We start from the raw sequence: 23,409 nt of genomic DNA on the forward strand, positions 1-23,409 counted from the left end.
GGTATATTTTAAAAATCGATTTTTTCGATATATTGCGGTACGATATTTTCGATATACCTATAATATCGGTAATTTTTCTCACCCCTATGTTACTTAGAATTTGACTATGGTTACTTAGGTTTTGACCATGGTTTGGACATTTTAATGTGATATTGAGCTATTTATAACTTAGTGGTAAAACACAAAAACTAATGTTTTCAAAGTTATAAGTCTTTCATATGGATTATTTAAAAATAAAAATGGGTTGAAAACAATTAATACCAAATAAAATCTTACAATTGTTCCTGCAAGGTTGAAGTGTTAAATAAATACATATCCCATAATAATTCATAACTTCAATTTTCTTAATTTTCTTAATTGGCAGGTTTATTATGTATAACAAATAGTAATAATAAGACAATATTTAAATTTATTAACTATTAATCAAAAACATAATGAAAAAATGTTACATATTTTACAATTTCTTTGTTAATCCTACATTAATATATTTAAAAAATGCAAAATTAGTCCTACCTAGCGTAAAGACATCCACTTTAACTTAAGAAAGCTTACACACCCGTGAACTTTGATTATTTTATAAAATATCAATTTCTCTCTAATATATAAATTTATACTAAATTAATAATCTTTATAAGAAACTGAAAATATTTAAAATTGAGATGCAATTTTCATTATATCCATCTTTTGATGCACTATCTACAATAAATTGTGGTGGAATGAGGATAGTGTTAAAGTTAATCAAATAAATACATGTTCTATTCTATAATTAACTTTTTAAACTAGTGTGTACTAAAATGCCTTGGCCTTTTTCATGGTGTTATTTGCTCCATCTTCATTCTGTGTGGCTAGTCTAAACTTGAGAATCTTATGGAGACTCCCAACAGGCCTAACTTCCTTGATCACTAGTTGCTTTGAAGTCTTGGCTCCAGAAGCTCCCAATTTCTTTTGGGTTGTTGCTCTTGCCTTTGGATCTGCGAAAATAAATAATTTAAAGAGAAAACGTAGACAAACTTTCTAAACTTTTAAATATGAATTCAACACTGTATAGACATGGGCTTAGAAAACGCATTTTGGCATATTAGAAGTACAACCAATGAATTATTTGATCCATATTAATGTCGGATACAAGGAAATTTGTCCACTTTTATACAAAGAAGTTTCATTTACCGAATGCAAAAGAAAAATGACTGATTCATCAAGGTAAAAGTTGAGTGTAACAAAATACTAGTTTTCAAATTAAATTCTTATGGTATGAGGCTCAAGAGGTTAGAAGTGAAAAAACACCTGATTTTTTGTCTTCATTAAAGACGACACACGTTCCAATTGTTTCTTCGTATTCCCCAACCTGTTATTACAACCCACAAACCACAAAAATTATGTTAAGAGTTTCATTTATTATAGTAAAAGATTTTCTTAACTTTGGTGAATAATCAACACAGGGTGCAATGTGTCTAATCCCTGCAAATATTTGAAAAAAAATTAACAATTATAAGAGGAAAAAGAGGAAAAATATCTAATCTTAATCGTGTTTTTCACTTGAAATTTTGCATGAAAATAATCGCATCAAAGCAACTACTAGAATCTTGCCACTATTATGCAGTCAAAGTTTGGCAAAGAAATCAAAATAAGCATATTACAGTTTCAATACATACTAATAGAGTATACGGTGCATACGGGGGAATACAAACTTTCGCAGAAACTTCATCCAAATCAAGCAATACATACTCATCTTCATATTCAAGATCACGTGAATTTGAAGTGTCTTCTTCCATAACCTACATAAAATCAATTGTGCTTAAGAAAACATGTCATCGAAAATTAAGTAGTTGAAATGGGCTTCTTCACAAAGAATTGGCGAAAGTTAACAATAAATTAGTTAGAGTGTTTATTACAAGAAGTAGAAAACACAAGATTCTCCTTTACCAGAAACCAATAATCATGATGTGAATCCACAATCAACCCTAATCTTACATTTATCAAATCAATCAAACCAAGAACCCTTAAAAGGATTTTACAGATTGTGTTGGATAATGCTTGTTCATGGCCCATGGGTCTGAAAATTCAAACAATCAACAGGAAAAGGAACATCTGTATCACACAGACAGTCATGCCCTTACAACAGAGCAAAGCAATAATCATGAATAGACTTGTGAATCCACAATCAACCCTAATCTTATATCTATCAAATCCATCAAACCAAGAACCCTTAAAAGGATTTTACAGATTGTGTTGGATAATGCTTGTTCATGGGTCTGAAAATTCAAACAATCAACAGGAAAAGGAAAATCTGTATCACACAGACAGTCCTGCCCTTACGACAGAGCAAAACAATGGTGTGTCTCTCTTTGCACGAATAGTTAAAATTTCCAGTTGAAGAAAACATATATGATTTCAATACTGCAGAAATTAGAATGAACAATCACTTTTGTTTGGTAACAGAGCAATTTGATCCGATAATTGAATCATCATTTTCCAGCACTATCAATCATTTATGAACAGTTTCTCAATCTAACCTTGATTGTCGTGTACTTTCCCAAACTAACCTAGTTTGTTCATTTATTCTCAAACTAACCTAGTTTACTATTCAAACTCAGTTTTTTAATTTTATTTTTTTTATTATTTTTTTACATTTCAAATTTATTATATATATATATATATATATATATATATATATATATATATATATTTAAATTATTATTTATATAAACTAAATTATTTATATTTTGATATATATTTTAAATTATTATTTTTATAAATTTGATTATTTATATTTTGATATATAATTTAAATTATTTTTTTATAAATTTAATTATTTATATTTTAATATATATATATATATTTACATTTCAAATTTATTATATATATATATATATATTTATATATATATATATATGGCAGTATGATTTTCATCCCCATAAATTTATTTATTTTACTATTGAAATTATTATTTATATTTATTGGGTTGTCTTTTATTAAAATAATTTTGACAACTTTTCGTTCAAATTATTATTTATATTTATTGGGTTGTCTTTTATTAATATAATTTTGACAACTTTTCATTCAAATTATTATTTATATTTGTTGGGTTGTCTTTTATTAAAATAATTTTGACAACTTTTCATTCAAATTATTATTTATATTTGTTGGGTTGTCTTTTATTAAAATAATTTTGACTTTTCATTGTGATATAATTTCACAATAAATTTTTTATCAATTTTTAATGTGTTGTATTCCTAACTTAAGGGTTGTAAAAAAATATGTCTTAAGTTAATGAACCATTAAATATTTATATTAAAATATAAATAATTAAGTTTATAAAAAAATAATTAAAATTATATATCAAAATATAAATAATTAAATTTATAAAAATAATAATTTAAAATATATATCAAAATATAAATAATTTAGTTTATATAAATAATAATTTAAATATATATATATCTATAATAAATTTGAAATGTAAAAATATAAAAAATAAAAAATAAAAAAATAAATGAGTTTGAATAGTAAACTAGGTTAGTTTGGAAATAAATGAACAAACTAGGTTAGTTTGGGAAAGTGAACGTCAAACAAGGTTAGTTTGGGAAACTGTTCATCATTTATCAGATTCAAACTGCCAAAAGTAAAGAAAAATAAAACAGATTCTACAGTAATCAAATCACCTTTATCTTCGTACTCCTGATCCACCCGTCGATTCAAAGTGACTACTGGATCTTAACCTTCAAAAATCACAACAGCTTCCTCCTCGATTCAGTCTCGTTGTTTGGTTTTATTAATGTGTGTAAGTATTTTTTTATGTGTTATATTCAGTTTGAAAATCTGAAAATTCTCATGACATATTTATTGGTAAGATTTCATTAATTTTAAATAAAAATTCAACAAATATTTTTTTTTTACATACAAAATATATTTAACTTCAAAATTCTTTGAGACATAAAAAATTACATCCAACTTGTTTGTAATTAATAATATAAAAAGCAAATTATAATTTTAGAAGTGTAGAGAAGATATATGATAATTGAGTAACATTGTCACTAAAACTAACATCTTTTTTTTCAAATCGACTCTATTAATATTAAAAATATATTTATTTATTTTTATAATAATGACAAAACAAAATACACAATTTATTTTCCTTTTTTATCCATACTCACACGTCAACTTCAATATTTAATAGCAAACAAGTATTTATCGTGTTTTCTTCTAGCTTAGATGAATATATCAATTTATCTGAGGTCCTGAATTCGAGTCCTTATCTGGTTAAATTGAGTGAGCCTTAAGTGTACGTTTAACAAAACACTATGAGGACGTTTATAAAAAAGTGTTTATCACTTATAAATAATGATTCTTTAATTTATTTTTTAATAACAAAATGTTATTTCTCGCATCACTTTTCATATTTAACTTTCTTTTTTAATTTTTTTCAACATTTACTCTATAATTTCTTCTTAAACTCTAAATAATAACAAAGTTGATATCTTCTTCCACTTATCCAATATAATATAAGTCTAAATAATGATTTTATTTGTTTTTAAAAATTTCAATATTATTAGTTTTAAGATAATTTATTATTTAATAAAGTTATATTTTTTTCACTTTCTATAATTTTATACATATTTAGTCGGGTAATCAATTTCTTGTGTCTATAATAGGGTACTCAATGAGCCGAGGATTGTGATAAAAATAGAGATACCTGTCGAATTCGGATTGTGTAGTAAATAAAAATCGAATTTGAAAACGACATATAACTCGATATTAACATTTTATAAATTAAATTTAACTATGTAAAATATAAAACAACAATATTTTAATAAATTAGATGTATCAAACATATTTATATTTGATTAAATATTCAACTAATGAAATAGAGCAAATGTTTTCAAATGAACCCATATCATGCATGTAGAGCAAGTAAGTGTTTTCAAATTAACCCATATCAAGTAGAGCAAGTGAGTTAGTAAGGAAGATAAATAGATGTTTTAAGGTGTGCGATGTTTTATTAAGGTGCGCGATGTTTTATTTCTACAATGTCACGATGTTAACACCCAATTTTACAAGGGAGTAATCGCAAATAACCGCACAAAAAACCAACTACAAAGGTTGAAAACGATCGAATTGCTCTAGGCCAAACCAACAAGTTTCTCGCTAACTTCCCAAACTTTGCGAGCCTTTTCCACATCACTTGCTTCCTGAGACAACTGGTTCTCGAACGAGGCCGAGTCCTTATTCCAGCTCCAATATACACCCGACTTTGTCAAGCTTGGATCACTCACAACCTGAAAATCAGGTTCAACCAACTTATTCCTTTTTATTTTTTTAATGTAAGATGCTAACATATGACTTGTTTAACTATGAATCGAACAGACTATTGTCACTTAAACTACTAAGTTAATAATGTAAGTTTTAATTACCTGTGCAAGTCTCTTTCCAGATTCTTCTTCAGAAACAAATCCTTTTGTAATATACTTCTGAAAAGGAGGAAAGAGCAACCTGAACAACGGAATGTGTTCTCTGAACAAACCCGTGGTGGCAATACAACCAGGGTAGAGTGAAGCAAAGGTGATCCCCGTTTCTTCATGATACCTTTTGTGAAATTCTTGCATTATCAACATATTACACACTTTACTATCTTTATAAGCTTTCGCACCGTCGAAATTTCCACCATCGATCATTGCGGAGCTGTTTAAACCGTTTAATCCTCCTGCAAGTCCTCTCATATCACCTAAGTTTGCTTTTGGAGGTACGTTTCCAGCCAAGGTATTTGTGTTTCCTGTTCCATACCAAATCCAACTTAGTATCATCTAACAAGTTTGATGAGTTTTAGTTTTGAGTAACGATACATGAAGAGAATGATGTGTCATTTCAGAAATGGATGCACATGTTAAAATTCTCTACAAAAATTCTCGGACATATATCATTACTCTTTAGTTTTATAGGTTACCTGTAATTGAACCGACAATAATGAGTCTCTTTGATGGATAATCAGATTGATTCAAGAGATCAATCATTAATCTCGAAAGAAGGAAATGTCCAAGATGGTTAGTTCCAACACTGAGTTCAAACCCTTCAGCCGTGAACGTCGGTTCTTTGGCTGTTGGCAAGTAGACGGCTGCATTGCATACCAAAGCGTCCAACGGTCTGCCAGAACGTTTGAAGTTCTCGACAAACTGTCGGACACTTTCGAGTGAAGATAGGTCTAAATGCATGATAGTGTAATTCTCCTTTGAAATCCCAGCCGACTTAGCTGCTCTCTCGGTCTTCAGGAAATCTCGACATGCCATTATAATGTGCCATTTACCGGTTTCGGATAATGCCTTGGCGGTGGCTAGACCGAGCCCGGAAGATGCTCCGGTGATTACAACGGTTCCTTTTCTGAGTGTTTTCTTGGTTGTCGGAGTTGCTAAGGTAAAACCAGGAGTGGTGGTTGCTACCGCTTGGATTCTAACCGCACCAACATTCCTTTGACACTGAGAAAAAAACATTAATTATTCGATTTTCATTTAAAACGTCTTAGTACGAAGAGATACACTACCTTCATTGATCTTAAGGTGGAGGAGGAGAAATCGTTGATGGAAATTCCGAAGAGACTGGATGATGATGATGATGCATTGTATTTCTTGTTCTACAAAATAAACATAAATAATATTATGAAGTGTTTTTGTATTGTTTGGTTAAAAAAAATGAAAAATAATTGAACCTCTTTGGTGACAGAAAAAGTAGTGGGAAAGAGAGCAGCAGCTTGAAGAGCCATGAGATGAGTTGGGAATAGAATGATGATGGAAAAGAATTAGTACCCACAAAGGGTTATATAGATATTTAGGATATGATATTTGGTAGGCCACGTCAGATTGAAGCAACCAATAAGGATCCGAGTAATGGATTTCCCATGTTCATATAAGAACAGATCATCTAGGGTTAGGGTTCATGCATCGAGGTAACCCATCTCCAATAGTTATGGGAGAGAGGGAGTGGAATTAAGATGGACCATCTCCAATAGTATGGGTTTGAGAGAAGAAAAAGAGGGAATGGTAATGGATAATGTTTTTTTGAAAGTTTCTGACAGACAGAACATAGAGGACAAAGTAATGAGACTTACTGCAACTCAAGATTGATATTCCATCCAACAATGTCCCAAAGGTGAATTTATTATCTTAGAGCTTGTTACATTAAAAAATGTTAAATTTATAGTACTGTTCCAGATTTTGGATATCTTTCTTTGAACCTGATCATTTCAGACTTTTTATTGTAAAACTAATTTTATTTTTATAATTTTTCTTTAACTTATATTTATGTGACATTTATAAATAATAAAATATTCATGTTAGTAATTTAATTATCGAATTTCAGCAAAGTTAAAATTTTGACTACCAATATTTTAAAATTTGGTAGTCAAAATGCTCAATTTATTAGTTAAATTATTATTATTTATTTATAAATGTTACATAAATAATAAGTTAATAGCGTTTTAAAACTCTTAAAATAAAATCCCACTTTTTATAACTTTAACCCATCAAAGTAGGGCTGCAAATAAGCCGAGCCGAGCTCAAGCTTGCTGAAGCTCGAGCTCGACTCGATTAAGTATTTATTAGCTCGACTCGAACTCGAGCTTGAACGAGCTTATAAATTTGAGCTCGAGTTCGACTCGACTATATTACATACAAGCTCGACTCGACTCGAAAGTTTGAACAAAAATTTAATTTTCAAGCTCAAACTCGAGCTCGAACTCGATTCGAACCAAATTTATTTATAAAATTAAAATATCAAACTTTCATACATATTAATAATTTAAAACATGATATTTCAAAATTAAAATATGAAACTGAAAATTCTAAAATATAATAATCCAAAACATTAAATCACCATTACTAATCAAAATTCTAAAATATAAAATTCAAAAATTAAAGTACAAAATTATAAAAATTGTTTGAACATTTAATTTTAACTCATGTTCTTCAATCATATCACACATACAACTACCTGCATTCAATAATATGAAATGTTTAATCTTAAAAATAATTAATATGAAAAATAAATGTTAAAACAAATAACTAAAATTTAACTTATTTTAAGAGGTAGATACCGGTAACAAAATTTCTTGATATGTCTTCTCTTTCTGAAAAAATGAAAAATTAATTAAATAAGTAATAAAAGGATATATAAGCATAAATATATATTAACTATTTTTATCCGTAAATAATTATATATTATAATATACAAATTATTATTTCATAATATTTATTTTTATTATATATAATATATTTACTTTTTTTTTTATCTCTTTTCAATATAAAATATAAAGTATAATATACTTTTATTATAAATAAAATATTAACTATTTTTATTTCTTTTTATACTAAACTAATTATTATATCTTAATATTATTTTTATTATATATAATATATTAACCTTTTTTTATCTCTTACAATATTATATATAATATACTTTTATTATATATAATTTATTGATTTTTTTTATTTTCGTCTTTTTTTATAAAGAGTTTTTTTTTTATAAAAAATAAGTGTTATTCTATATATATATTCATCCTTGTGGATAGAATGATCGAATCAAAGTCTAAGTTTATCCTAATACACTAATACATGGATAAAACTAATACATGGAAAAAAAAGGATATATAAGCATAAATTTCTTTTAATACATGAAAAAAAAAGATGAACAAGACTTACCTGACCATTACCTGACCACTGAGTTCACAAATAAAATAGTTTTTTCCTTTCATTGTTATTGGATTTCTTAAGGTAAAAAAAATCAAAGTTAAATAAAAAGCAAAAACAATAGTTATCATAAAAGTGAAAATAAATTTAATTACCTGTAAGCATCTTCCCTCTTCTATCTTCTGAATGAGAAAATGAATAAATGAATAGTGAAAAATATGTGAAGACTAAAGAATAAGAGATTAAGAGCTAAAGAATGAATGAAGAAAAGATTAAGAGTGAAAAAACGGTGAAGGGTGAGAGAAAGAAATGGTTAAGATGGAAGAGAAAATGAAGGAAGAATAAAAAAAGAGGCGATTAGATGAAAAAAGATGAAAAATATTAGAAGGAATAATGAAAGAAGTGAAAAGTGAGAGAAAGAAATGGTGAAGATGGAAGAGAAAATGAAGGAAGAATGAAAGAAGAGTTGATTAGATGAAGAAGATTAAAAGGAAGAATGAAAGAAAATGCTATTAGACGAAGAAGATTAGGTTATATGAGAATGAAAGAATAAACGATTAGATAAGAAGATTAGGTTAGATGAAGAGTCGTAGATAATAGATATGTTAGAAATTAGGATTTTACTTATGGATTGTGGACCTTCATATGGGCTTTTAAGAGAAAGAGATGGAAAAAATATATTATTTGAGTTTTAATATTAAATAAAAAAATTATACATTATATACTTATGCTCAAAAAAGCTCTACAAGCCATCGAGAAATCATTATATGAGCTCGAGCTCGACTCGAATTTTAAACGAGCCGGCTCGAGCTCGGCTCGAGCTTGGTCAAAGTCAAGCTCAAGTCGAGTTTTGACCGTGGCTCATGAGTAGCTTGACTCATTTGTAGCCCTACATCAAAGTAGGTCAGTGATAAGAGTCGGTTTAAGTGACCAAAATATTCCGGGTTTCATCTGTAAGCGTTTTGAGTTGAAATGGGGGCATGGTTGTAAAATGTCAGGTTAGTTCTCTTTGATTCAAAAAATAAAGTTAAAGAAAAAGTCTTAAAAGTCAATTTAACAACTTAAAAAATGTTGATCAATAATAATTTTGAGAACGTAAATATTTTTGATAAAATTAATTTAAAAAGTATTAGTATATAATAACAAAATATATTTTTTATAAATATATAAGACATTTTAGTATTTTAATTAATAAATTAAGATGAGTAAGTCAATAAAAAAAATTGATTATAATTGAATTTTAAAAACAACTAAACTAAACCGAATTCTTAAAAAAAAATTGTCCTTTGTCATGTTAAATGGTTTTATCTTGAAAATGAATTTATTCTTTTCTCTTGGGTCTAATTCCTTCCTAGTTAACCTTTTGAAATAGTTTGATTTAACCCAAACAGTAAAACACGATATGACAGTTTAGAAAATAAAATACATAAGAACAAAAACTTAAGATTAAAAATATCAAATATATGGGAAGTTTTTCTAACAACAATCACCCTATGAATGAATCTATTAAGTTTGTTACTATAGTTAAAAGTTCTGCAATTTCGTTCAAACCATATGAGTCACGAGAACACGATATGAACCTTCAAAAAGAGAGTGAGGGTTTGGAACAAGGCTTCCCGCCTCTTTAACCCGCTCCAGTCCAAACATCTCAATATCCTCCAATGGTATAACCACTGAATTCCGTTGGAGCTCCACAATATATTTAAGTTTAAAAGGTAACAGTTCGAGAAAACAATCGAAATAAACTACCAAGGGAAAAATAAATATGTAATATCGATTTTATGCTCTATGGTAGCAGCTATATGTCATTTTCTCCATATTGCATTCCCTGATGAGGCTTAAAAGACCTCCAATTTTCGGAACGCTTTACAAATAATAATCCCAACATCAATCCAAAGGAGGCTATGATGTCTTCGATAGCTTCATCCAAAGTGGAGCACAAGACTCCACTAATATCGATAAAATAATGAAGATCTTTCGCGGGTTGGTTGATGATGCAGTTTGAGGTATTGCTGCTTAGAATCAAACATAGGCATTTTATAACATAAAAACCAAGCCAAGAGCTTGCAAACTAAGCAAAGAAAATAAGATCAACTACCTAATCCTTGAAAAAAAAAATACTGAACTAAGCAAACTTCTTAGTCCAAACCTCTTGACAAATTACCTAAGTGAGTCGTTTTTTAATTTGTATTTATAACTATATACCGCGAGAATATATAATTTCAAAACAATTTGGGCTGACATTATTCAGGAATCAGGATGCCTACATTATCCTACAAAATTGATAGTTGTCCCAATAAAAGAAATAAGTTCATAACAGACATGATTGACTATACCATGATAAATTCAATTCATGTAAGAAGTACATAAAGCAAATATTTTCTCACATTATCTATGGACCTTGCATATGTAAACATCAAAACTCAATAATTGTAATAAAAATAGTGTAGCATATTAGTAGGGTTAGGGTTACTAGTCGGGCTTTTAAGTTTATTATATTAGTTAACATTATCCCTAAATTATTAGAGTTGTTAGATTGGTGAGCACCCATAGTTTATTACACTCATTTTAGCTATTGAGATTCTTCAAGTTTTTCTCATTTAGAGGCTTAGAACATTCTTCATTCATTTCTTTCTTTAAATCCATCTCTTATCTTTACAAAACCCTAACTTAAACCTAAGAAGTGTACCAAATAATATACAATTACAAGTGATTGAGAAAATCACCAAAATGTAAAACATTCTTAGACATTGGCACATATGATCTAGTATTACTTATATAACAGAATAAAACTATTTGACTATCTTCAAATTTGTTTCAATGATGTAGCTCAAGTGGAAAGGCTCTTACCTAAAAAAAGTTAAAGGTTTCAGATTCGATTCCCACTAAGAATACTTTGATTTAAAGGGACTCATGCAGTCATGCTAGCCACCCCGAGAATAAATCCGGGTCAAAAAAAATTGTTTCAATGAACCAATACAGCCAACAGCTAATTCAATGTTTCCTTAGCCTCACTACTATAGCCAGAGCCAAAAAGGTTGCATGCTTCAGAATTCTGCTTTTGCTTTGTAGTTTGTACAGATCCATCCCACAAAAGATAATCCCCAATAATCATAAAAGTTCCTTTATAAGGAAATAGAAGTCACCTACATAATATCTATAACAATCCAATCCTCATTTTGACTCTCACAAAACAAAAACAAAAAAGTTTACAACTTGAGAAGTTCACTATGCAGTCTTTAATTTGACGCATTCAAATCTTCAACAGATAAGAAAATCAAGAGCACGATAATATATGTTATATGAATTTACACATTTAATCATTTTATTCCCTATATATGGTAACTCAAATGGTAAGAGTCGTGAACTAAGAGGCCGAGTTCTAATGTTTGCCACATTGAAATGGGAGGCTATGACGGTAAAGATGTTTTAGCCTCTTCCAGAGGAAAATAAAACTAGTCGCAGGAAAAAAAATCGTTTAATATTCCACCAGCACATACCTTAAAGAAATCAAAACCCGGGATAGCCAGAGAATCATATCAACAACAAGAGCAGGAGAAATGAACGAGAACAAGTCTAGACGTGATCCCATTGAAAATCCTGATTCAGCTTACATGTCCACCTGTAATAACTAAAAAAAAGGACGGGCAATTTCGGAAGTAAAACTACTTCCCAAAATAAATTATAAGTGTACCAACTTTACCTTTGCTTCAAATTGATTTAATACAATAGACTTCATTAAAAAAATAGTAACGGATATATTAAATTAAGTGATAAGTTAGTTAATCAAAGAAAAATAATAATACATCTTCTTAACGTTAATCAGGATCTGGCCTAAACGATAATACCCTAAGAAATAATTTTGCTGGACCACACACTATACAACAAACAACTACTTCTCCCCTAAGTTTGTGTTTGGATTAGCTTAGTGCATGATTTCTATTATTGTCTTTGGTTTTGAAACCAAGCTTACACATACATACATACTCCGGAAGGATACATCACATTGATACGTGAAACAAATGCGCTCATATATTAGAAATCTCTCCAAATTTTACATCTGTACAGATTTGGCAAGTTTCCAATGGATTGAAGTGTCCAACTTCTTCCCCACTGACAATCCAAAATTTTGAAATGTCCTTATTTCTCCATCAAGTCCAGCAGTAACAATTACCATGCCCCAGGCAGACGACCTACTTCTATTTGACCCGTCTGAGAATTCCAGCTTGCCATGAGGGCCGAGGTTTTTTGTGTTTAACACTAGTTTCTCCTCTGGCCATGTTGCTGAGATTCTGTCGAAGAGATATTTATTTGAAGATCTAGAAATGATTCTGTTAAGAGGAGGGCTACTATTCTGGCACTCAGATTCTAGTAATGGATTTTGTTTACCAAAGTTCAAGTCTTCAACTGGTGTGGGTGGATGATTGGCTAAAGGTGGATCATCCAAGTCAATGAATCCCCATGGATCTGACATGCCAGGCCAAGGAATGGCAACTGTAACGTCTTGACAATGAAAGTGCTCGTAAGACTGAGTCATAGTGACTCCTCCTTTGGCTTTGTTGTTAGATCGAGTAACTTCTTTGTGTTTCCAAATGTACACTTGTGAATCCTCACTTGCACATACAATGTGTTTTCCATTTGCAGCTAGACAGGCAGAGATTTGACTGTTTGTGTTGCGAAAGCCTGTAAGAAAATGAATGCCGGTACAGAAATATATGATAACACATCTATATCATTACCCAACCAACATATCGACATGTATCTTAGTTGATGCTAATGCTCATACTACTTTGAAAAAAATGGAGAGAATTGCATGCCCCAAATGCCAAAACTGTTAATATTGTTAATGGAATTTGAATACCCTTAACATGGTTGATCAAATAACTTTTGGAAAATACAGTGGTTTTTATACATTGTTGCAATAAATGTTAGGCCTTGTTTGATCTGGGGTTATTTGAAACTTTTAAATAATCTTGTTTGATGTAGGTTATAGAAAATCAAGTTATTAGGGTATATAGACATTAGGGGTATAACTAATTTTTTTTTAAAATAGAGAGTATTTTGGTTGATGATTTGAATATGATTGATTAGTAGACTATTATTGGATAGTGGGTTATTTGAAATTAAACTCTGATAACCCACATCAAACAAGGCCTAAATCTCTCACTTTTGAAAAGGAAGAAGTAAAGACATGCCTCTGAACTTGTGAACAAGATCAACTCCATCAACAACACGTATTCGTGAATCAGCAGAAGTGACTAGCACCTCCGATGAACTTCCTGGAGCAAACTGTAAGAAAAGAAGGAAGTTCATACACATACATACATCCACAATTAAACATGAAGTTTTGAATCCTATGAAGGACACATGAGCCTATGAAACTAATATTTTGTTACACAAACTCATTAGAAATTTGTCAAAATTAAAATTGGAATTGATTTATTTTTCATTTGGTTTAAAAGAAAATTGTGATTATAATTTTTTTATCATGATCCAAATTATAGTGTGATTTTTATTGTATTATTTGATATACAATTAATTTATAGATTATGATTCAAATGATAATGTAATTTTTTTGCTTCATTTGATATAGAATTTATTTTCTTGTTCATGGTCAACTTATTTTTAGATCATTGTAATTTTTGTAAACATAACAAATAAAGATTTCTCCGAATCATGATCAACATTCAAAACCAAAACAACCCAATTAATTACCTGGAAACCAGTTATTTTCTTGCAGTGCGACTTCTTTTTCTTATTCTGTAGATTGACTTGACCTTTCTGTTGCAACTTATTTTCTGTGTAACAAAAGCAAGAATACATTAACTAGAGCAAAAAATATCAGAAAAAATATATTATCAGTAAATTCAGACTCCACATGGTTGCTTGTCTCATACCTGATGTATTGTACAAGTGGCAGCTTCCTCTATGTGAACCAACCAATGCACCCTAGAGACTCAACATTTATCATTTGTTTTGGTAAGAAAAAAAGCAAAAGAATTCCCCATTTCTATCAATGGTAGGAAAGGAACTAAATAAAGTCGGACAGTAAGTGAAAAAAACAAACCTGACCATCTGGTGTATAGCAAGCAGCGGTAACCATTTCATGAAGATCACTCCAATCAACAACTTGACAATCAGGAATACTCCATATTCGAACTTTCGCATCTAAGGATCCACTGATGAAGTATCTATCATCAATGGGGTTAAACTGGATACAAGTTACTGTAGGAAAGACAAATACAAGAAGCTTTGACATATCCAGATAACTATGTATCAAAAAAGTATACAAGTAATAAAAGCAAAAATATCCTGCCCTTCTTTTATGAATGCTAAGTAACAGTCGAAGATAATGTAAGAAGAAGCAAGCAATGTTGTCACAGACCAAAATCATTGTGGGAAAATATCTTCAGGCATGAATCCTCAGACATGTTCCACAGCCGCACAGTTTTGTCCATTGATGACGACAGCAAATACTGGAACAAAAATATCAGAAGTAAGATATATCTAGGACAAAAACTCGAATATGCTACAAAAGGATCTCCATCAAAAGAAACTTCATTAACTCCCCAGAGTTATATTTGTTTTAGTCTTGAGAGAATCTTTATCCTAGCTCCAATTATAACTTGTAAATGACAAACACAAGATTTCGGGACTAACATAGAAAGCTTAGTTAGATTGTGCTTTAAACAATTTCAAATTTTCTTCTGTGTAATTCATTTTCTTCATTTTTTCCTCAGGTAAGAATGTGTATAACCCAAAAAACAATTTTATGGAGCTTTCTTCAACTAAAAACTAGTATAGCTCCTTCTTCAACTAAGGGCGTATCTGTCCGTGAATAGCACTCATAAGAGTTGTTACTAGAGAATCAATCTATTTTTGATTGATTATGTTAAAAGAGACCATAAGTAATTAGTTAAGCTAATTATATATGTATAGAAGATATTAGGTGATACTCAATCCCTAAATTAAGGAATTACCTATGTATATATTTCTATATCCAATTATGATGTAGTATCATTATATAAAAAGAAAATTGTACTCTTATAATGAAATATGTGAAAAAGGATCCAGGGAAAGGCCTCATATGTTCAGAAAATAAGGTAACCTAACTTTAGAAGTGTACAATGATGCAGATTGGACAGGATCTTTTTTGGGGGGCTCAGAAGATTGGGTAGGATCTACTAGTGACTCTACATCTAGGTGTTGTACAATCATCTAGGAAGTGTATACGACGCCACACTGCGAGAGTCTCAACCCTCTGTTTTTAGGAGAGTATTTCCCGTCCTTCTCATTTGGGCTGGATCAAGTCCCTCATGGTCTCATTGGTTTGGAGAGTATGCAGTTTGGGAGGGAATGAGGAAATAGCAAACTGTGCTTATATTTTTTTACTAATTCTCTAATTTATTTTAAGATATATTAAATAAGTTAAGATATTTTAGTCATTCTGATTAATCCTAATGGAGGAAAATCGACTCTAAATTTGTATAAATAATTAATCCTAATGAAGGAGAATCGGCTCTAAATTTGTATAAATAAGCACAACCTATTATGAGAATAAAATATCAAAAGTCTCGTTTTCTCTAACCATTTCAAAATCCAACAAGAAGACATTAAGAATCAATCTAGAATTGATTGATTAGATACCAACTTTTCATAATCTAATATTTTCTCACATAAACTAGAGCAAGCAGAAACAGTGATGAATTGACAACCAAAAACTAGCCAATTCAGTTAAGCATAAAAATCCATGAACACGTATGGGAGTACAAACTGATGCATCTGTCTTAAGATTACAGCAAACAAAGTTATTCTTCACTGCAACATATTATGACATCCATCTAATATAAAACAAACTAGATTTATGAATATCCTTTCTACATAAATGAATAGAAAGAGATATTGTCTCTACCTGAGATTTTGACCATGATAGATCCAGCACATCATCAAGATGTCCTTGGAATGAACAAATAGGTTTCTCTGAAAGTGCAAAGACAGTCTCCGGCATCGCAATTGATTCAACTGTCTCAGACTTCTGACTTATGGACATTTCCATTTGATTCAAATTACCAACTCCAGTTCTTTCAATTTGCAGATCACCTTTACAATTTGATTCCACCACCTGCCAGACATGAATCACACAATCTTCACCAGCACTTGCAAGATACTTTCCATCCAAGCTAAATTTGATGGTCCAAATGGAACCATTGTGAGCCTGTATCTCCTGCCTCTTGTATAACCCACTGAGTTCTTTGCTCGATTTTCCATACTGCCGAACTCGAACTCTTTCAGATGCGTGGAAGGTAGTGTTGTCCAGACTATCATTTGTAGCTGAGCTTGATCTCCCTCCTCCGCCCTTCTCAGACGAAGTATCCTTTTCATCACTGCTTCGTCCTGTCACATTACTAGCCACTTGTCTCATACTCTTTAACCAACTTCCATTCTTCTTCTTCTTCAATTTTGATACACTTCCAGTTCCAACACTTCCATTGATGATATTCCCTAACTCCACATTTTGTCTCCTCATAAGTTCTTGGACAATTGGTGAATGGCCAACACTCATCTCAAATTCCTCTACTGTCAACTGTCTTCCCGTACCGACTTCCTTGAGCTTATTTGACATCCCGTCTTCCCTAATTTCATTGATCACAAACTGCTTACCATTGTCTAGATCCTTGATTGTGTACGCATCCAATTTCATGGATGAAGCATAAACAACTCCAGTTTCTTTGGAAGATGGAAAAAACGATTCGATTGAATGAGATTCGGTGCTATCTTTGTGATGATCCAATGCACAGTCTAATTTGGATTGAACAACTACAGGATCTCTAGTGAGTCCCGTAAGAGTGAGAAGCCGCATACGACGTTCTTCGACGGAGGAAGGATCGGAGATCCAGACATTGTAGTCATTGTAAAGTGCCAATGGAAACTCAAGGACATGGAAATTTCGCTCCAAGGCTGTTTTGAATGAAGAAGAAGTGAAAATCAGTTGTCTATCGTCGTCATCGTTATCTGACGAAGTGTAAGAAGAAGAAGAAGAAGAAGAAGAAGTGCAAGAGGAGGCCGATGATAAGAGGCGGTCAAGAGACTCGTAAAAAGCCACGTCGTCGTCGTGTTCATCGTCTCTGGCTATCTTCATCTTTGGGAGATTTCCATCTGAAATAGAAATGCTGCCCTAGATGATACAGATGAATAACCCTAAGGATTCCAATGGAGAGTCAGTTAGCAGTCCCTCTCTTCCACAGCTAGCTGTTCATGCTTCTTTAAGAGGAAAACAGAGAGAGACGGAGAGAGAGAGAGTAATATACTAGTATCGTCAAATTCCCTTTACAACAAAACTAATTAGTCTACTTTTTTTAACAATTCTTTTTGTTTTTTTAACAAAAATTTATTTCATAAAACATAAAGAATAAAAAAAATTCCAACAAAATAAAATTGTTACGACGAGAGAAAGATTAACCATGTGTCAAAACGTTGATCAAAAGAATGTTTGTCGTTATGGCCAACGTAGTCAAGAGGAACTAGGGGTGTTCAATATTTGGTCTGAACCGAATATTCGACTGAATTTGAATTCACCGAATTCGAATAAACCGAATTCGAATTTTATTTTCGGTTTTCGAATCGAATTTCAAACCAATTCGAATTCAAATACGGTTTTCGAGTTTGGGTTTCAACTCGAAAACCAAACCGAAAACCGAATTCATTTTTATTATTTATTTTTCCATTTTTTATTATTTATTTTTCCAAACTTAGTTTAAGAAAAAGTTCAAAATAATTAAATTATAATAAAAGAAAAAGAAAACAAAAGCATCAGTGGTCTAGTGGTAGAATAATACTTAGCTATGGTATAGACCCGGGTTCGATTCCTGGCTGGTTTGTATTCGAAATTCGAATTCGGTTCGTTTTCAAATTGGCAAAAAAAAATAAAAATTCGAATAAACCGAACCGAGGAACTCGAAAACCGAACCGATGAACACTATTTCAAAGAGCACTAGTAAAATTTTATTAGTCTATAACGGATAAAGTCAAAAACGAAAGCACAAATAGACAACAATGACGATTTTAGGAATTTAAATTAGGGTGGGTTTGAAGTTATTTTGAGAAAAATTACGAATTCAATATATATTTTTACTTATTTTGAGAATTAGATAAATAAAATAATAAAAAATTAAAAGTTAATGTCAATTTTAGTGTAAAACAAATTTAGGATGACTTAGTTGACCTACGTCCTAACTTAGATTTGTTTTTCGGGACAATAAAACTTTTTTTGGAAAGGGATGATATAGCGCGTAATCTAATTGGCCATAAAAATAATAAAATTTATTTTTTTCCTAATTTTTTCAACCAGTGACAGTGATATATTGATACATTATTCCCTCTTTTATACATCAAATTATCTTCTCATATCACTCTAATATAAATTCGTTTATGTCACTTTGAATTTGTATGTTTGTTTAAATTTTTATATAATTAGCTGTTTAGATTAAGTTGTATATATATAAATATATTTGTTTTTAATATATAAATAAATACATATTATTGTTTTAGATTTGTTCAAATTCATACAAACATAAAAAATCTCACATAGAATAATTTACCCAATTTAACACCAAACAAACTCACCTAACACTTACCAAATGGCGCCGTGTTTCTAGTTGGGAAACAAACCCACGATGTTATTTGAAAATAAATGGATGATTTTTACTAAATTAACCTCACTTGTTTGATTTGGATTTTTTCTTTTTATTCAAAATTTAACTATTTCATTTATCTTTTTATAACTGTTAAATTACTAAATTTATAAATCAATATACTAAAATACTTTAAATTTATTTTATAAAATTAATAAAAAAAATATGATATTAATTCAATCAATTAAAAACTAAATAATAAAAACTTAAAATAAATTTATAATCCTAATCTAAAGGTAAAATGAATTTTGTAAGAGAAATAAAAATAACTTATTTAAAAAAAAAAAAAAATTATCATGTTCCTATTTTATTGAGTACAATATCTTTCCCAAAACAATGTTAATATTGAAAATATTTTACATTACAAAAATCTTTCCGTCCTGTTATATATATATATATATATATATATATATATATATATATATATATATATATATATATATATATATATATATATATATATATATATATATATATATATATATATATATATAAGATTTCAAACTTTTTTAAATAAGAATAGACCACGACTAACATTTGATCTCTTAGTAAGTATTATTGACAAATGTGCTATCTTACTAGATTGTTTGACTTTATTATTATTATTTTGTTTTTTAATATTTATATTAATTCTTTTCTTTTATATTTGATTTTTTATGTTTTGAATTAAACATTTCACTTAATTTATGTAAGTTATAAATTAAATATTTCACTAATATAAATAAATATTAAATTAAATAAATTATTTTAAGTTTGTAAAATTATTTTAACAGTTATTTCTTTTTAAATATATAATTATTAAATCAATTTGTAATGATTTGTCAATTTATATGTATAGTGTATTATCAAATCGAATTGTGTAATTAATAATTTATATTTTTTTTTTCAATTCAAATATGCCTAGGTTAGAGTTGTCGACTTCGTTAAGGCTAATGAAAGATTTAGTGACAATCTCATTTTATAATGACGATCAAATTCGTATGGCTAGCCTTGTTGACGTTGAAATGCTAGTTGTAGAGATAGAAACTGATAGGATCAGCTTTATCGATAGAGACGGGGTCTGGCTAAGGATGAAGGCTTATGAAAAACGGTTTGAAAGAAATCATGTTAGGGATTTAATTCGCTTTCTATTCTACGCAAACACTTGTAAACACTTGAAACAGATTCAAGGCGGAATTGTTTACTTGAGTTTGAAGCTCAAGATGAAATATGAAAAGATGACAGAAATGAAAGAACACAGCAGTTTGTTTATGGATGTTCGGAGAAACTCTCATACGTCACCCCTTCTTCCAACCACCGGAATGATTCACTATAATATGATTCGAATCAAATACAGTTTACACACACTTAGTTCACTATTGAACAGAACACTTTCTGTTCAATTAAAAGATGAAGAATATCACTCAGCTAAAGGTGTTTTTGATTCTAGTTCTCTCTTGATTCACACACAGTACAATCAGAAAGCAGCTTCACAGTATAAATATTCAAAAGTTTGAATTCTCTCAAGATCAACAAATTCGTAAGGTTAGCGGTTCTCTTAAGGCAGATTGTCCGTTGTCCTTGAGATTTGTTAAATACTGAGCAGGAGCTAACGGCCGAATCTTTTAGAATGATATGTGGCACTCTTCCATTGGAAAGCCTCCATTGTACACAGTAGGTTCTGAGCACAAGGATCGTGGTCGTACCTCACTGGTAGTGCGCCGAATATTCCATCAGGGATGTACCTGCAAAACAAGTAATGTGAGGAAAATTCTCTTACGTGGCATTCGTTGGTTGGATGCATATAGTTGTTGTACTGATCTTCACTAGAAAGTAGAGCAGGAGTAGGGTACAGCTATAGCACGTAGGTAGACAAATGCTAACTTCAATCATACTACTTAAGCTGAGCATTAGACGTATTTCAGTTAGACGGATTGTGAAAATCAGTCTAATGAAATCAAACATCCCCTTCTAATAACAGAGTCTATTAGACCACCTGGTCTAATAGAATTAGACTTACGTCTAATTATAATAACCATTAGACTGCACGTCTAACTCCACTAAGTTAGACTACACGTCTAATTCCGGTTCTATCTCAGACTAATCTGAAGGAGTTAGACTCAAATCTAACTTTCATTTAATTAGACTACACGTCTAATTATCCAATAACCATTAGACTGCACGTCTAACTCCACTGAGTTAGACTGCACGTCGAATTCCGGTTCTACCTTAGACTAATCTGAAAGAGTTAGACTCACGTCTAACTTTCACTTCATTAGACTACATGTCTAATTATCCAATAACCATTAGACTGCACGTCTAACTCCACTGAGTTAGATTGCACGTCTAATTCCGGTTCTACCTCAGACTTGTCTGAAGGAGTTAGACTCACGTCTAACTTTCACTTTCTATTAGACTGCACGTCTAACTCCGCTGAGTTAGACTGCACGCCTAATTCCGCACATTATTAGACTATCCGTCTAATTACAAAATATATTAGACTTCACGTCTAACTCCGTTGAGTTAGACTGCACGTCTAATTCCGTATACATTAGACTTGCGTCTAATTCCGAATATATATTAGACCATACATCTAATTCTATGCATTCATTAGACTGCACATCTAACTCCGTTGAGTTAGACAGCACGTCTAATTATATGCATTAATTAGACTGCACGTCTAACTCCGTTGAGTTAGACTACACATCTAATTCTATTCATTCATTAGACTGCACGTCTAACTCCGTTGAGTTAGACTACATGTCTAATTCTATGCATTCATTAGACTGCACGTCTAACTCCGTTGAGTTAGACTGCACGTCTAATTCTATGCATCTAATGCCAAAATCGGTCTAATGACTCTCATTAGAGCCAAGTCTTATGAAATATGAATTCAATACACCTGCATCAAAACTCATAAGTTATTTCATCATCAAAATCTCAATGGTTAAATTATTTCAACACTTAGTCAAAATAATTTGACCCAACAATTTCCCCATTTTTGATGAAGAAATTGAAAACCTGCATACATATACCAAAATATGCATTCATCATATAAATAAAACAAATCCTTATTCACTTACATCAAACTTCCAAAACCAATATTTAGAAAACCATCAAAGAAACGTTGTTTGAAAGACTTAAATAGAGTAGAAAAAAAGAATTATTGTTCTTCCCTTTTAACTCGAGGATCAGTTGGGCTCATGTCTTGGCCGGGAAGCATGTTGAGATAAGGAGGATAGCCGCGACCACCACGACCGCCTCCACTTGATCTACCACCACGATCATTACCACTGGCACGACCTCCTTGATCAACATTGGATAGCCTACTACGGCCACCACCACTGTTTCTGCCTCCACGATCATTACCGCTTCGACCTCCACCTCTCTTGGTTGGCCTAGGATTATCATCGTTGCTTGGAGCTCGTCTGGATCTAGTTCCGGTTGACACACCGTCACTTCTTCTACTTGACTCGCCTTGGGAGAGTCGAGGTTGTTCTCTTTCAACATTAACCTTTGCGTTCTCCTTTGCTTGAAACTTCCTTGCAATGGAGTCAGCAAATTTCTGTCGTTCACAATCATTTCTATTCAAACAACCCTGCATTTCTACCATCTGATTCTTCACCAGACTGAATTTTTCCAAAGTCTCCTTATGACGTTCATCATTGATTTGCCTTTCAATGTCCAACAATTCAGTTTGACGGTTGAAAAGTTGCTTTTCAAACTTGGAGTAGTTTATATTTGAGACATGAGTCTCATACGTGTTCTTCTTCATAGTGTTATCCAATTCAGTAAGGACTTTGATAATCTCGCTAAAACCCTTTCTTTCTTCTTCCTGGGTGTTCATGACTTTTATCATGCTTTTCTGAAGAGATAAGAGTACAAACTTCATAGACTTTAACATCTTATTTCCTTCGGCAGAGGATTCTTCATTTGATGAAATTTCTTCAGACTCTGCTGCCATGCTCTGAATTGGCTCAAAATTTGTATGAATTTGCAAGGATTGCTCCGATTGATTCTTATCGGCTTTCTTAGCAGCTTAATTATAATTTTTGTTAACTGTAGTC

The 23,409-nt window shown here is 30.9% G+C and overlaps 2 protein-coding genes and 1 long non-coding RNA gene across 3 annotated transcripts; all 3 read right to left on the reverse strand.

Moving 5' to 3' along the window:
* Positions 1-608: 608 nt before the first annotated feature.
* On the reverse strand, positions 609-3,762 carry LOC124940740. The gene is made up of 4 exons (XR_007099508.1): positions 3,663-3,762; positions 1,653-1,775; positions 1,285-1,458; positions 609-971 (listed from the first exon to the last, which is right to left on the reverse strand). It is a non-coding gene; the product is annotated as an uncharacterized LOC124940740 (long non-coding RNA).
* Positions 3,763-4,979: 1,217 nt separating this feature from the next.
* Positions 4,980-6,831, reverse strand: LOC124938752 (protochlorophyllide reductase-like). The gene is made up of 5 exons (XM_047479253.1): positions 6,698-6,831; positions 6,533-6,622; positions 5,942-6,467; positions 5,412-5,770; positions 4,980-5,276 (listed from the first exon to the last, which is right to left on the reverse strand). Exons 1-5 carry the CDS (start codon positions 6,749-6,751, stop codon positions 5,121-5,123), a joined length of 1,185 nt encoding a protein of 394 aa, XP_047335209.1. The 5' UTR covers positions 6,752-6,831; the 3' UTR covers positions 4,980-5,120.
* A 5,582-nt stretch (positions 6,832-12,413) lies between these two features.
* On the reverse strand, positions 12,414-17,928 carry LOC124937495 (WD repeat-containing protein 44-like). The gene is made up of 7 exons (XM_047477762.1): positions 16,585-17,928; positions 15,058-15,148; positions 14,740-14,897; positions 14,570-14,621; positions 14,388-14,470; positions 13,868-13,961; positions 12,414-13,355 (listed from the first exon to the last, which is right to left on the reverse strand). Exons 1-7 carry the CDS (start codon positions 17,809-17,811, stop codon positions 12,727-12,729), a joined length of 2,334 nt encoding a protein of 777 aa, XP_047333718.1. The 5' UTR covers positions 17,812-17,928; the 3' UTR covers positions 12,414-12,726.
* Between the last annotated feature and the right edge of the window lie 5,481 nt (positions 17,929-23,409).

The sequence above is a fragment of the Impatiens glandulifera genome, chromosome 5, assembly GCF_907164915.1.
Source record: "Impatiens glandulifera chromosome 5, dImpGla2.1, whole genome shotgun sequence".
In the NCBI taxonomy this organism is placed as follows: Eukaryota; Viridiplantae; Streptophyta; class Magnoliopsida; order Ericales; family Balsaminaceae; genus Impatiens; species Impatiens glandulifera.

Coding starts and splice junctions, on each gene's coding strand:
- LOC124938752 (XM_047479253.1), bottom strand. CDS start 6,751: ATGGCTCTTCAAGCTGCTGCTCTCTTTCCCACTACTTTTTCTGTCACC. Junction 5,771..5,941: donor TATTGTCGGTTCAATTACAG/GTAACCTATAAA, acceptor GGTATGGAACAG/GAAACACAAATACCTTGGCT. Junction 5,277..5,411: donor CTGGAAAGAGACTTGCACAG/GTAATTAAAACT, acceptor CCTGATTTTCAG/GTTGTGAGTGATCCAAGCTT.
- LOC124937495 (XM_047477762.1), bottom strand. CDS start 17,811: ATGAAGATAGCCAGAGACGATGAACACGACGACGACGTGGCTTTTTAC. Junction 15,149..16,584: donor TATCATGGTCAAAATCTCAG/GTAGAGACAATA, acceptor TTTTTGTTCCAG/TATTTGCTGTCGTCATCAAT. Junction 14,622..14,739: donor GCTATACACCAGATGGTCAG/GTTTGTTTTTTT, acceptor TTGAGTCTCTAG/GGTGCATTGGTTGGTTCACA.